The sequence below is a fragment of the Cupressus sempervirens genome, chromosome 10 (genome assembly GCF_028749045.1).
Source record: "Cupressus sempervirens isolate cs-2001-9-10 chromosome 10, ASM2874904v1, whole genome shotgun sequence".
NCBI lineage: Eukaryota > Viridiplantae > Streptophyta > Pinopsida > Cupressales > Cupressaceae > Cupressus > Cupressus sempervirens.
In genome coordinates this window covers 351,151,434-351,168,263 of record NC_143127.1, presented here as the reverse complement: position 1 = coordinate 351,168,263, position 16,830 = coordinate 351,151,434, and the positions used below count along the sequence as shown (strand labels likewise).

The 16,830-nt window shown below is 35.2% G+C and overlaps 1 protein-coding gene across 1 annotated transcript in view; it reads left to right on the top strand.

Annotated features, from left to right (window-relative positions):
* LNO1 (Nuclear pore complex protein) overlaps positions 1–16,830 on the top strand; it is a 169,399-nt gene that overhangs the window by 105,285 nt on the left and 47,284 nt on the right. Inside the window, exons 8-10 of the mRNA XM_089807749.1 lie at positions 771–936; positions 1,080–2,412; positions 6,913–7,068. Coding sequence (XP_089663875.1) covers positions 771–936; positions 1,080–2,412; positions 6,913–7,068 — 1,655 coding nt within the window. The remainder of the gene's footprint in view (positions 1–770; positions 937–1,079; positions 2,413–6,912; positions 7,069–16,830) is intronic.

Here is a 16,830-nt window from a genome sequence, read left to right as displayed (position 1 = left end):
GACTGAAATATTCGGTAGAGTAAGATGGTCGAATTTCTTTCAGGTATATTTCTGAGATGTAACATTGTGCCATCAAACATGTTTCAGAATTGTGAAGTTTCTTGTCACTTAAAATTTGTAATCTTCTAATGACATGTTTATTTTTCTTGAAGTTAGTTAATTCCTTTTAGCTTTACTAATAAAGGAAGGCTCATGCGATCTATTGTGGGCGTACATAGGTCAAATGATTTTATCTACATAGATTCATGAACTACAAAGAACTAAAACTTTTAAATGTAGGTATTAAATATATCTTAAGTTAATTCCTTTTAGCTTTACTAATAAAGGAAGGCTCATGCGATCTATTGTGGGTGTACATAGGTCAAATGATTTAATCTACATAGAATCATGAACTACAAATAACTAAAACTTTTAAATGTAGGTATTAAACATATCTTTCATGTGTCTGATTTGTGTTAAGTTTTTTGAATTGTGTGTATGCAGTTTCATCATATTGCTTTACATCTATATGGTTGGAATTAGTAAACACAGTTGCACTTCAAATGCACTTTCTTGTAATTAGAAGGAAGACTTGCTCTTGCCATTATTATTATTTAATTTTAATATTATTCTTCCTTGATGTATATACTGATTAATCTATTGAAACAGAAAATGATGACGAAATTTGTGTTTGGGATGGCAATGGATAGCTCTTGCCATTATTATTATTTAATTTGAAGCTTAGTCTTCCTTGATGTATATACTATATACTGATTAATTTATTGAAACAGAAAATGATGATGAAAATTTTGTGGTTGGGATGGCACTGGATAGAACATCAGTTGATTTTCAAATAAGCATTCCAACAGAAGATGGGGGAATAAATCAGCTTCCTCCAACTCCTGTTTTGTTGTGCATAACCATTGAAGGGAAAATGAACTTGTTTTCTATTGCTAGGTAAATTTGGTAAATCTGTTTCTTTTCAGTGATGTGAATTTTGTCCTTTTTAATCTGCATTTTAAGAAAGGTGCATTATTTGAATGCTTTGATCTTGAAAGTATTCTTCACTGAAATTTTCTGTTTGTCAAATTCATTAATAGAATTGAAGAAGTATGGAATGTACCCGAGGTAGTGGTCACACCTGTTGCCATTCCCATGGTTAATGCATTGGTCACTAAATTAACGGAAGAGAAGAAGTCTGAAGAGCCCATTCTTTCAAGTTTTGATTCTAAGATGCCAGTAACAAGGGAATATGTTAATGCTGTGGATACACAGTTGAACTATTCAAATAATCAAATAGTTCAGATGGGAGATTTTAATACGACCGATCTGCTAAAGGATAGCAACAAAATAAAGTTGGTTCCTGTTGAGAAAACACCTTCCACAACCCCAGCAAGAAATGAAGTGCCTGTAAATTCTGTGAATGCTCAAGTTATGAAGCCTGAAGAAGAGATCAGTAAGATGGAAAGTGTGATCAACTTTCATCTGGACAAGGATAATAATGTGACGGAGCCGGTGCCCAATGAGAAACCCACTTTTCTCCTTGGTAAAGTAATGGAAGCAAATGTGGATGTAGAAAGCATTCAAACTAGCAATGAGGGTGAGATGCTCAAAGTGAAAGATATCCATCCTGTTCAATTGCAAAATGCCAGTGATATGTCAAAAGCAATGTTGAGTGAGAAATCCTCCTTTGTCAAACACAACAGTAAACCAAGCTTTGATACAGAAAATTTGTTTGGAATACCTTCCAGTGGACCAAGTAACCTTTTCCAAACAGCACCAAAAATGTTTCTTGCCGAATCTAGCTCAATTTCGAGTTCTAGTTCAAGTATTCCCACAAAAACTGTTTCTCAGGGAGATAGTTTTCATACAGTTGAGTCTATTTCTACTCGAGCAAATGAGTCTGGGTCTGCCTTTGCAAACATGACTAAATTGAACAATCAAACTGTTTCTAGTAAAGCAGATCTGACTGGATTTTCAAATAAAGATGTTGCAGGAAAAGTTTCTTCAGAAACTTCAGTGGGAAACATGCCAAGATCAGGTTTTGGTACTGTGTCATTTGGATCCAAGCAGTCATCTGGACGACTTTTCAGTCCAAGCATTACAACTTCAAATCCGCCAGCTTCAGTTTCAGCTTCATCGTCAGTGGCACAGTTGTTGGAAGGTGTAAAAGATTCACATCAGGGAAAGACTGGTTTTCGTTCTACAAATGCAGCGGCTACAACTGTTCCCAGCAGCATCCTTCAGTCTGGCATGAAAACGAGCATTCATTCTACTCTTCCTTCAGAAAGTTCCTCCCGTACGATGGTCCAATCACAGCAAGGACCTGAATCTTTGGTGCCATCAGGTACATATAAGGCAGATTCAAAGTCAATTGGACGAGCCTCTGGAATGTCAGAGATTGAGGCTGATTTCTCTCGGGAGCTTGAGAAGGTAAGAGTTTGTTTGTCAAAGCATTTCAAAATTTGTGGCTTGTATTAGTGGGACTGCATAGGAATTAGAAAATTAGTTCACAACTGTTGTATATTGTTTTGCCTTTCTTCTGTAAAATTATAAATGAAAGATTGGGTTCATAATGACGTTTTGTAAGATATTATTTTTATAGAACAACAAAAGATTGCCATGTTCATATTTCTGATCCATGCATCATAATTGTGGGTGTCATTTGCAGACTAGTTGATATTTGTTTATTCATTCTTATTTCCATTTGACTTGGTCTATGGAATTATTATAAGTTGGTAATGTTGATGTGACTTTTATGACCACTTTGACGTGCAGTATTGAATACTTGGCATTCCAAATGAAATATCAAATCTCCAATTCTCTTTTGAAGAAGGAAGCTCATGTGCTAAACAGTGTATATGGATTGTGTGATCAAATGAGACAACCCCAAGGTTCCTTCTAGTTGTGGATTTTTTCTCAGTTGTAATGATGTGATATGCTGTTATCAAAAAGGGTTTTACACTGTTCAATCAATGGATATCAACTTCGCAAATGCTTATTGATGTGATTTAATAATTGGAGCACTTTAACTACTTCTAACAAACAAATTGCAAAAAGTCAACGGGTTTAGGAATCTAATCTATCTCTAACAATGTAAGAGACTATTGATGGTGAGATGAATCTAATCTAATCATTGTGTCAACTATGCGTAGGAGGGTGCTTTCTTTCAAGGAATTCATATAGCCAATGATGATGCAATCAAAATGAATATTTCCAACTGAAGTTAGATGCTTGCAGTAAGGCCCAAATAACCTTCACTGCTACTTGCAATCTACAAGTACCAAAATATTTGGACACTAGTTTCACCATAATTCACCATTTTTCACCATTCAGGCCATCAATGAGTTATGAACAATTTCAAAGTCTCTCCTTTTTAACCAATGATAAGCTCTTACTATCGTGGTTGTTTAAATACAAGGAAGGGTCATGATCAATTCATGGTAAAGGGCCAAAATTATATTGTCAAAGCCCTAGTATAACTACAACATACATTAAATTCTCGACCAATTACAATAAAGTACCACCTTGTGGGCCAATGACAAAATTACATTGCTTTTATTGACCAATTAGATATTGGTTAGGTAAGAACATTTCGTGGACTCCACATGTACATAGCATGACCAGATTGGATGACTTTGGACATGTGCATCTGGAGTTCTTTGATTGGTTGAAGATGAATGGATGTCAGACCAACATGTTTATCTTACAGACTTGATCAATCCCTTGGTGATGAGAAAATATCTTTTGATAGTCAGCATGATTAGGTGTCCAATAGTGATGGCTCATATTCCCAAATCGCTGCATCTTCAAAATTTTCTCCATCTTATTTGGCTTTGAAAATCTTCTAATTGGTACAGCTTGAACTTGCTTGTGCTTGAAATCTTAATGTCTCAACCTTGGTCTTATAGAAGTGATATAGGTTATTCATGTAGTTGAATCCTTCAAGTTGAACTTGGATTTCTGTAGGATATTCAAGTTTGGATGATTTTTCATTGCTTGTAGACTTATAATTTTGTTCATTCTCCTTGTTTTTGGCTCTTTGAATTCCATCTTGAATTTGAATCTCCACTTTGATCCTCACCCTAAACCATCCTCTTGCTTGGAGTCTTGAGCTTGATCTTTTTGTCCTCTTGGTGAAATCCTGCCATAGTCCTTTGATCTCTAAGCATCTCCTTCCTCCATAGTCATCTTGCAAAACAAAGGAGAAATTTGGTGTTAAGTTTGCGAAATGACGAATGTGAACAACATTAAGACATTCTTATGATAAAGCATTACATGATTTTGACTTATCATTGAAGTTGCATCTCTATGATTCTATGTTATAGTATTGGACAACTTTTTATTTTCATGGTTTTGTCATCACAAACTTGATTGTTATACTTTTCAAATTCTCTTTCTATCTCATTTTTCCAATTTTCAATTTGCTTGGTTTGATCTGCTTTCATTTGCTTGATTTAATTTGATGCTTGATGAGACAATTGTGATTGTCTTTATCACAGGTTATCACTCTTCATGAGGGCTGACTTAGACTTTACATCTGATAGTTTTTTTAATTACACGGACTTTGGATTGGATTTTGATGGCAAATTTTGCATTGTTTTTCTCAATATGGGTGGACACTTGTCTGGGACAGCTTTGCTATTGCAATTTTTTGTCTACATCCTCCTTGTCATTCAAAAATTCTCTAACTTTTTTCATTTGCACTACTTACTTTTCCCTTTACACTTGAAATTTCACCTTATGATCATCATATGATGTCTTAGAGTAGACTCCATCCTGAAATCTGGGTTTAGCATATGGATTTTTCACCTTGAAAATGTGATTTTAATGAAAAATTGTCTTCTTCACAAGCCTAAATCACACTTACATGTTTAAAATTGCCATAGAATCGAAATGTGAGGCATTTTTTGAGATCAGAGAAGTGGGGGTATGTTGATATTCGTGTCCAAGACAAGTGCAAATTCCACCCTTTTCTTGGATTATTCGGTTCAAGGCAAGTTTGGAATTTACATTTTCCTTGGATAGCCTTGTCCGAGGGAAGGGCGGATTACACCATTCCCTTGGACAACTTCCAAGTTTGCCAAAATTTTTGAAGTGTTGCAGTTTTCCTTCAAAGCCCGAAATTTCCTTCTTCAGTTCGACTAATTGACTCCCAATTGATTCCACTTAATCTTGTCTTCAAATTTGATTGTTAAGCTCTTCCCATTTTTAAGTTCTCATGTCAAGGTTTCATTTTGTCATACTTCACATCCTCATGTTGATTTCACGCTCGGTGGCTATCTCCATCAGCTAAACCCTAGCTTCAAATTCACCAAGGATTTTGCTCATCATACTCTCTTGATTTGACTTCTACTAGGTTCAATAGTGATAGATATTGATTGTCTCCCTCGCCATCAGTTTTCTCTAGATGCTTCCCCTCATCTCCTTCCCTCTTGTTAGGAGCTGAACGGGCATGTGACAACTTGGATCAATCCTTTGTGAGGGCTGCGTCTACGGATGGCCTTTTATGCCAAGCATTTCTTAGATATTCATGATGGGATTATCGTGCGCCCTGCATATTTGACCCGACGTTGGTGCCATGCCCTTAGTATCTCTCTTGGTTTTTTTAGAGTCGGATCCCAACGGCTTAGATACCAAACTGACCATCACATCAACAAAGAGGACTGTATTTGCCATTTGTGTTCCTTGGCGGAGATGGAAACGCAGATTCACTTCATCTTTCATTGCCCCATCTACTATGAGATTAGAGAGAGGTTTTACTGTCTTTTCTGAGATTGCAAGTCCCTATCGCCCTTTTCCAGTTACATTGACCAACATTGCCTCGCGCTTTATCTTCGGGAGGCCACTCAGCTTCGAGGCTGTAGTTTGCAGCTCCTTTTTCCTCATCACGAGGCTTTAGATCACTGTATCACCGACTTTTATGCACCCATGTTCTGCATCAGGGGCATGAAGTGGCAGTTTTGCACGCCTGCTCCAAGCCACATCAGATCAGTGGGACCCTATTCTGGTCTCACCAGACAACGACACTCCTCATCCGATGGTAGTCAGAGGAGTTTCGAGACCCATCGTCGCTCTGTTCTTGATCCTTTAGTGTTGGACTTCTTCCAGCCAAGGAAGGACCCCTAGTCCTTTTCCTTGGTGTCTTCCTTTGTTTCTTTGTTGCTGTGTTTATTTGTTCTTTCATGGGCACCATTTGGTGTCCATGCTGTGGGCAGTTTCTCTTGTTTGTAAACTTTCAGTCCCATAGACCCTTTCTGGACATTAAAAAATCTTATCATATCTTGTCTTTCCATCTGGACCTAGCTCTCATCCTCTCGACTAACTTGACTCTGAAGGGGGCAAAATGCTGAAACTCTTCGCTCAGATCCGGAGACTAGCCAAAAGTCTCACCAAACTAAGGCAAAGTACAGCACCTGTTGTGACTTATGTTGTTGAAAAGGTCACAACAGGTAGCAAACAAAATGAGCATTATCTGAAACTGAAATTATTAGATCTCTGATGCAATCCCCTTGTTTAGGAAGTGCAATTATTTTTTTGTTACCCTGGATAAAGTAATCACTTAAAAATTTGTGTTATAATTGTTTGGCAGACCATGAATGAAACAAATTTACATTTTTTGCCTTCTGTCATGTGTTCCCATCCTACATATGCAGTAAAGGACAAAGGTCAAATCTATATAGATTTTAGAATTCACATGGTCCAATAGATTAAATCATGTCTAATTTTCTTTTTTTGATTTGTTTCTAGATCTTTTCTTTATACATCCAGGGAACAAAAGATTAAATCTCTATACATATAAGAATATCTACCTTTCCTTTACAAAGGCCTTTGGATCTAAGATGATGGATTAAAAACTCTGCGATTTCTGTGTTTGATTTTTTGAATTCAGTCTGAACAATTGATTTCTTAGAAAATATATGTCCATTGTAGGTAAGGAATATGGGAAAAGAAGTTGATGATCTTATGTCAAGCATTGAAGGCAAGAAGACTGTTTCAAAGTTAAACAGTGTATCATTCAGCAAACGGGCAATCTTGAATATTGAGGACAAAATCAATAAACTCTCAGAAAACTGCAATAAATTCAAGGTAATTTACTTATTCTCAAAATGTATGATAAATAATGTTTCTCTTTAATAGTATTCCCTTTGCTTTTAAATCCCTGCCATCTAAAGTTTATTTGTGCATCTGTATCATTTGACAAACAGTTAAATGGGTATGTGTGTAGTTTCTGTTTTGCATCTGTTCCTTTCTATAGAAATTTTAATTTTTATATCAACATGTTGTCAGCAATGGCAAGTTGTAATTGTTTTGTACTTGATTTTATGATTATTCTGATGATTCTGCTTTCTCTAAATGTTCTAAAAATATGCTACTCTATTTTTCGTGCAAACCTACAATTTTTTTTAGAAGTGGTATGATGTGAATGTTTTATCGGGAAGGCAGGGAGTATTTAATGTTTAAGAAACTAAAAAGAAAACACCATAATCTTTGTTGGACTTTCCACGGCTTGTTTTTAGAGTACTATTGGAATCAATCAAGGGTGGATTGTGCCCCCAATCATTTGTTCATTAAATAGATGATAGTGTTTTTATCCTGGCATGATACACTAATGATGCTTGTTTATCACATCATGTTTGATTCATTGTTTTCCATTTTTGGATGACATTCTTGCTTACTTTTCTGACAGTTTTGTGAGATTGCTTGATGCTTAACAGATGCAAGCTTTGTTAGCTTGTGGTTAGCCTAAATAAAATGACCATTATTTTCCACACTTTTAAAATTGATCTTCGAAGTTTCAAAGTTAAAAAAAACAATTCTGTAGACTAAGTATTTTGATCTGCAGCTTTTGGTACGACACAAAGCACAAAATTGTTTCTGATAAAACTGTTCTTTGGATTAGGGGAAACAATATGAACAATATGTAATCGCTATTTACAATTTGTATAGTGCTATTTGGAATGATACATGCAGATTGAACAAAAGTAAAGGTGTTCTTTTTTTATTCATTTAGGGCACAGTGTCATAACACATTTCTAGTGTCTAGGGGAATGTTTTTATATGTGTTTTGAGAAAAAGAGAACCTGAATAATTTTAGGTGCTCAAATCTTTCCATACAAAGGCAGATTGAAAAGGTTTAAGATGCAAGGATTGAATAGAGAAAAATGGAAGTAAGACAATCACTTGGGTAATTGAATTAAGAAACCACATACAAAGCCACAATCTCCATCTTTCTGCAAACCGGCAGTATAAAGCTCACACAATCACTAGAAACAATTTAACTCCCCTCAGTTTAAACAAGATGATGTGAAATTATTATGCAGTTGTATTCAAAGCTACAATGATTAGTTAAGACATATTGCAATACAAAAGCTTTCCAATAGTTGTTAGGCAATACTCAATTGATAAAGCACATTAACACAAAACTCCAATAATAATTTATAAACAAGATAAATTTATAATTCTCTATTGAGTGAAACTAGATTAATTAGCTATTTATTAATATTCACAAATATTGCTTAAAAACTAAGAGAGACAAAACAACAATAAGAATTCAGAAACAAGATCAACATTACTAAATAAAAAATTCTATTGAATGATGCTAGATGAATTAACCAAGTACCTAAAGTACATATTTATACAGATTTACAAAATAATTAGCAACAATATTTAAAGCTACAATGATTAATTAACACATAATGCAATACAAAAGCTTTTAATAATTGTTAGGCAATACTCAACTGATAAAGCACAGTAACACAAAACACCAATAAGAATTTATAAACAAGATAAATTTGTTGTTTTTTTTTTTTGATTGGTAAACGCCAATGGCCATGATAATTGATTATTAATAAAAATATATAAATACAATAGCGCTCCACCTTTTAAACGGGCACTGGTTGGAAAGAATGGGGAAAGAAAGCCTCCAGTCTAGCTCGGGACCATGGTCCTATATTATTACAACATAAAAGGGCATACCCCAGTCAAATTATTCTCGTCTCCGTTATTACATAACAAAGATCAAATTTACACAAAATTATTTGAACATAAGCTCCTTGATACATCATAAGATCTCTTAAAGAAATTCCGTCTCTTTTTACGTTCTTGCAAAGCTGTCAAAAGCGCAACTCCCTGTCTAAATATGTTGCCACTCAAACAAGTTAATCATAAGACTAGCAAAATTCTTAAAACTAAGGATCTGTCTAAGTCTAAATTTATAATTACTCAACTCATCTTAATTATCGTATCTCTAAACTATATCCAGAGAAGTCTAGAATACTTTCCTAAACTAATCAAGATAAATTAAACATATCAGCCTAAATTAAACAAAACAATAAGGAAGAAAAGAAAACAAAGAGCCTCAAATAGGAAATAGAGAATGCCAAAACTAAGAATAGAATAAAATAGATGAAGCTGAACTAATGAAAGCCTGACCAAAAAAGAGGAAACTAATACTCTACTGCCAACTGAGTCACGCTTCCAGTGTACAAGACGTCAGTAAAAGGATCAATTAAATATGGGAAGAAGCACAACCACCAATTAAAGCATGAGACACCCTAGATCTCAAGTAAATTTAGATAAGCATAATTCATAACCAGAAATCAAAGTGCTGGTTCTCTGTCATTGGAGTCTAAATTTGGCCAGATACAAACATAAAGACAAACAACCAGCCTATGAAGCTGCGCTTTTTAACTTCCTCATTCAGAAGATAAATTTAAAAGGTCAAACAGACCAGTCCATCTTCCAACATAGATTTCTAAATATGTTTAAAACCAGATAAAAATTACAAATGTTCACAACCTTTGTGATACAAATGTGGCAGCCCTAACAATCCATAAATGTTATCTAATCTGCCAGAATTAGATCATACCAAATAGAATCTGAAGGTAGGTAAAATGATCTATATATATCTAAGGAACCATAAATCTCGAGGGCATCCAAATCTAAAACCCTCAAAGGAGCAATCGAAGAAACCAAACTTCTTATTAAAGCTACATAACCAAAATAAGATATGTACAGGATTTCAGGAGAATCCATATCTCCGAACAACAAAGTCTATATAGATACTCATATCTAGGATCCAAAGATTATAAATGCTACAACCATGCTGTAAAGTATCATTCACATAATGCTAATAATGGTAACCATATCAAAGAAAAGCAGACAATTTGCCAAATCCCTGATACAAGATTACGTTTAACCATTTTCAAAACAGATCAAAACCTCCTTTACAAACTACAGAGATGGCATCTTACTTCTAAACCACCAATCCACTATCTAGATACCAGCCCATAAAATCAGAGCAAAATAATTGTAAGGATCTAATAAAAGCATAAGCCATGAGGGCATACAAACTAGAGCATGCAAAGGGGTAAAAAAGCATACCAAACTACTAGATATTAGCTGTATAACCAAAATCATACACAAACTTTAGGATAAGACCGTATCTCCATGCATCAAAATCTATAAGGATTCATTTGTCAAGAATCTAGAGTTCATAATTACATATACTGAATTTAACAGTATCATAAACAAGTTGATAATTACAATAACCTTCGAATAGAACAAACCCTAGAGCATAATATATTCTATCTATCTGCCAAAATCTTGTGCAAGACTTCCCATAAAAACATTAAACTTAACACTTACTTCCAGAACACCATAATGATCTCGAGGATATCATTAGGGTTCTCAACATAGAAATTCGGAGGGAATTCGAAATCGAATTTGGCCCTGCTAGTTTTCTCCAAATTCAGCGCACAAAAATCTAGTGCATCTAGATTATCGAAAACCAGTCCTGGCTGAATGTATGCATTGAACAGGTTGAGGTAGTTAGTTAGCCATGCTCTGTTTTCTTCCACCACAATTCCTCTCCACCGAAGGAGAAATTAAATACTTGCTTCCATCTTGGGTCATTCTCGGTAAAAGGCCAGATTTTCGCGGATAACCAGAGAAGGGCGATGGTAGGCTCTCTAATTCGGGACACCCCGTCGGGAGATCCATATATTTCTCCGGGAGAGGAATACGACATTTATCATCTATGCTATAAACTGCCTATTCAAGACCCTTCCTCCAAACTAGAACAAAGATATTGCAACATAGACTAATAATGTCCCGTGGATCAACCTTTGCTCTTGCCATACAACCAATGAAAGAGCCAGTAATGTCGCTATTCATCCTCCATGAAAACTTATAATCAAAAACCCCTTCACCAATGGCTCTGCTTACAGCGATCTTGGTCATGTCATCAACCGGTTTGAGAATTCTACTCCATCTTTCCGGTTTGACATTGCCACGGAATGCCATGGTGCGATTTTTAGAGACATGGTAAACACTGATGTTTGAATCCATATCAGAGAAAGAAATCAACAACTGAAAATGATGGAAAACGACACCCTAGAAGAAGACAAATGCATTTGAAACTCTTAGAAGCATATTCTATCATGACGATAGCTAATAATGGCACCCGCAATAACCTAAATACAAGCTGAACTTAAATGCTGAATGATGATGAAAACAAGGGCAAAATGCTCAAAAAACAGCAAAGCAAACAAGGGCAATTAAATGTCCACTCAATGAAATGATGAGAATATAGTGTATGAACCGAGAATATCATAAATCATAATATAAAAAGGAAAAAACCATAGACAAAAGGGCCAACAAAAAATATAAATACATTAAATACAAACTGATATATATGAATCTATTTAAGTGTGTGTATATATATCTATGTAAATAGAAAAAATGATTGAAGTTGGACACACATGCAAATAAGTCTAAATAAATCAATAAAAACTATAAACTAGATGTGGAAGGAGCATCTTTGATAACCAAAGAATTGACACCATCCGCCCCCAAATTTGGTAAATAATCAGCCTTTTGATTACCTTCTTAGAGAATGTGACAAATCCTGCTATCTGCATACTGATCAAGCAGTAGAAGAACTTCTTCTAGCTTGAAGTTAAGAACCCAATTCGGGGTTGCACGCTTTCTTATTGCATTTAAAATAATCCGAGAGTCTCCTTCTATAATAACTTTGGATAATCGTAACTTATGACACATCTGCAAACCTTGATCCAGAGCTTCTAATTCTGCCAAATTATTTGAAGTAGGCTGAATCGACATGGCTTTGTTGGCTACCCAACGACCTGTGTCATCATTAATAATACAACCAATACCTGTCGTACCTGGGTTACCTCGAGCAACATCGTCGAAATTGAGTTTAGCCCAACCTTTTGGAGGTGGAGTCCATTTACAATTTTCTCTTGCCTCCTTGCTATTCTTAACATAGAGAAGAGGAGGATTTATCAATTTTGACCAATTCTTCTTCATTTGACCATCTCAATTAGAAAACGATCCTTCTTTTTGAGCATTTCTAAGATGCGAATTAACAGTTTAACCTATGCTAGCTTCTATCTTTAATAATAACTCTTTAGGTTGCATTTCTATGTTACGAAAAATACGTCGATTCCTTTCCTTCCAAATTTTCCATACCATGATGGAAGGGCATATGTTCCATAGTTTATTATAAATGCCATTAACTAGATTTGTAGGCCATCCTTTGAGGAGATCAATAAATGATTTTGGCAAAGGCGTTGACCACCCTAACATGTGTTTGAGCCATTCCCAACATCTTTGAGAAAATGAACAGTTAAGTAAAAGATGATCAGAGTCCTCATAGCTCTGTTTACATAACACACATCTAGAGGGGCCTTGAAAACCAAGTTTATGTAACCTATTAGCAGTCAAGATTCTATTCTGAAAAGCCAACCATAAAAAGAATCCTGCCTTTGGAAGGCATGCAGAATCCCAGCAGAGTTTAAGTGGAATATCCACTTTATCCCATTTTTGAGAATGAATTAAAGCTTTGTAACCATTTTTCACACTATACTTCCCATCATTTGAAGTTACCCAAATAAGTTCATCTTCCCTCTCTGTTTGCTTAATCCTCCTGTCTTCTAATATCTTTTCATATGTTTTAATTGCGTCTGAATTCAAACCTAAACCATCCAAAGGTTTCCATATCCATCTAGATTTACTTTCAAATATAACCTCTATTTTGTACTCACAGACTTTGCTTCCCCACAGATTACATAATTTATCTTTAAGATCCTTAGGAAAGGAACTAAGGTGGAGTGGGGATGTCCATCCCAAGAATCTTCCCAAAATAATGCCTCATCACCCTTACCTACATCCCAAGTTAGATACTTGCAAACAAAATGATGACATTTTATCATAAAATTCCAGCTCTCAGATCCTTTGGGCAGGGTCTTCATCCTAAAAGTCGAAAGAGGATCATCTACATTGAGATACTTATTGTATAGAATCTTAGCCCATTTTTGTTCTCTTTCCTTATAGAGACGCCATATTAATTTGGCACCTAAGGCATCATTTTATCATTGTAAATTCTTAATCCCTAGCCCACCCATGTTCTTAGGTTTACAAATATTTTCCAATTTAATGAGCGCCAATTTTTTGTCTTCTTCACAATCATTCCAAAGAAAATTCCTGAGTTTAGATTCGAATTTGAGAAGCCGCCTAGAGAGAGGAAGACAAGATAGAGGGAAGGTTGGAATGGTGGATAACACTGATATGATCTTGATACTTTTTCCAGCCTTTGTCAACCATTTGTCCTTCCAGCTACCAAGTCTAGCATCCATTTTTTCCAGGGTGTTGCACCAGACCTTACTAGATTTCAGACCTTTCTCAAGGGCAATTCCCAAATACTTGCAGGGCAATGATCCTTTTTTGTACCCCATAATCTTGCATATCTGATATTCTATATCAAGTTTAGTATTTATAAAATAAATCTCAGATTTAAACTCATTCACTTTCTGTCTTGATGCTTCCATGTAAGATTTAATGATTTTTTTAGACCAAGAGCTTTGTCAACTATACTTTTGCTACGCAGAAGAGTGTCGTTAGCATACTATTGATGCATGATATTGGGCACATTTCTGGTTACAATAATACCTGAAATCTTTTGATTCTTACGAGCATCAGCCATTGCTCTCTCAAAGCCTCTGCCATGATAATGTAAAGAAAAGGAGATAATGGATCTCCTTGTTTGATACCTCTAGAAATATCAAAAAAACCTTCAGGAGTTCCATTAATAAGGACAAAGATTTTAGGAGAGGATATAAACTTAAAAATGAGGTTGATCCACTGATGAGAAAAGCCAAAAGCTTCAAGAACCTTGCACAGGAATCGCCAATCAACCATGTCGTATGCTTTTTGAATGTCTAGTTTCATAAACATGCATGCCTCTCTGTTTTTACACGCAGAGTGAATTGTCTCTTGAATGGTAATAATGCCATCAAGAATGGATCTGCCTGGGACAAATCCGATTTGTTCCTCCGAGATTATCTTTGGGAGTATACCCTTAAGTTTGTTTACTAAGACCTTAGAAAACACTATGTAAACAGTGTTGCAAAGAGCAATCGGCCTGAAGTCTCCTGGGGTCTTAGGCTTCGATTTTTTAGGTATCAAAGTGAGAAAGGAATGATTGATTAACGATAGCAGAGCACCCCCATTTCTAGAGGCTTCAATAGCTTTCCAGAGATCTATACCGATAATATCCCAACACTTCTGGAAAAAGAAGGCTTGAAAACTCTCTGGGCCCAGTGATTTATCCAGATTCATATTAAAGACTACAGTCTTGACCTCTTCCAAAGTAATGGGTCTATTTAAAATCCTATTATCTTCTGTTGTAACAATTTTTGGGATTACTATGAGAAGATTAACTTGCACTGCTCTATTAGACCCTTCATAGTTGTTTAAAATATTCTTAAAGTATTCAACGAAGGTATCTGCAATTTCACTTGGTTTATCAGTTAAGATACCCAAGTGATTTTTAATACATGATATTTGACTCTTTCATCTGTTGTATAGAGTGGAGTTGTGAAAGAATTTCGTATTCCGATCCCCTTCATCTAACCATCTCTCTCTTGACTTTTGTCTTCAAAAAAGTTGTTCTTTGGATAGTATATCCTCCTGCTTCGCCAGTAATTCCTTTTCTAACATATAACTATCATTGTTCATATCTTTCTTAATTACTTTTGAGTTTAAGTCCTTTAGTTTTTTTTCTATGTCTAGTTTTTCTTTAAAGATATTATTAAAGTGTTCTTTATTCCACTTGAGAATACGTTCCTTGAGCATTTTCAATTTGGCAACGAAAGTGAACATTTTTGAACCTTCAAAGTTATCTTGTGCCCACCATTCTTTTATATTATTTATGAAATTGGGATCTAAGAACCACATCTTTTCACATTTAAACGGGTTCCTGACTGGTTTATGTGGCTCTGAGAATTCAAATCTAACCGGGTAATGATCGGACCCAGAAATCGGCAACATAGAAGATTGAAAATTCAAATTGTTAACATCCAAATCACCTTTAATCAATAACCTATCTAGTTTTTCGGCAATGTAAGAGAAATCTTTCCTCCTATTGTTCCATGTGAATATCCCATTACTAATTAGGATATCAATCATGTTATGCGAATCACACCATTCTTTGAAATCTTTGGATGCTTGAGAAATTTGTTGATTTCCACCTACTTTTTCATCTATTTTCAAAATCGTATTAAAGTCTCCACCTACTAAGAACAAACTGCCTTTTAAATTATACATAAATTTGGCAATATCTTCCCAAACTTCTTTTTTGCCTAAATTACTAATTGGACCATAGACGTTAATGATAATAAACTTAAGATCTGATTTTAAACTCTATACACTACCATTGATCCAATTATTGCTATTGTTTAAAACATCTATGGAAACCTTCCTAGGGTTCGAAAAGATTCCTAAGCCTCTTGAGGCCCCAACTGACTCTTGAAATATAGTGTTCCAGAAACCTAACATCTTATCTAATTTATTTCCTTCTATCTTATTTAGTTTTGTTTCTTGAATTAAAATGATATCAGATTCAAAAGTTTTAAGGTTCTGTTTTAGTAACCATTTTTCGCCAAGGGCATTAAGACCCCTAGCATTCCATGTTGTAATTTTCATGACTCTTTGGGAAGGCACTTCCCTTTCCCATTGTTAAATAACAGATCAATCTTTTGTTCTCTGCTGTGCCCATCTGCTTCCCTAAGTTCCTTTAAAGATCTTCTTCCTCTTTTACCTTTCACTTTGCCACATTTAGGTGATTTAAGACCTTCTTGGTTCATTTGAATCCCAAGTTGGTCTAAGTTTATTTCCGCATTCTGAACAGTGGTAGTCTTATTACAAGAGTTTCTTTCTGTTTCCTCATTTTCAAGTTCTCTTAGTATTTGATTTATTAGACCAAGATGATTTTCCACCTCTATATCTGAGCATGTTTTTTTGCCATTCCTTTTTCCTTTGTCATTCTGCTCAAAAGCTATTCCAAGCTCCTTTGTCTGAGATTGACTCATATTGTTATCCTCATTCTCAATGATTAATAGATCTCTTCTTAGATCTTCACATGTATAATTGTTACCCCCTAATTTAAGAATCTTTTGGATTAAATCTTCCTTCTAGGCTTCAGTACTTTTATGAATATTCTCAAAACTGAATACCTGAATTAATTCATCAATTGAAAGATTCAGGCTGTCTTCTTCTGCTTTTGAAGTACTTAAAATCTCCACTGCTGGATCTTCATTAATATCCTTCTTCAAGAAATCATGAACTTGTTCTGAAAGAGACTTTATTTGCTTTCCTTATACCAATTTCCTTACCCAATTGATCACTGACCGGGGTAAATGGAGAGCTTATTGAGGCTGATGGAGTTTGCCAAAATTTGTATAAGCTGTGAGAGACCAGAGTTACTTCCTTGTCATTTGGCATCTGCATTTGCACCTGCTTCTGATCATGTTCCATCTTACTCTTTTC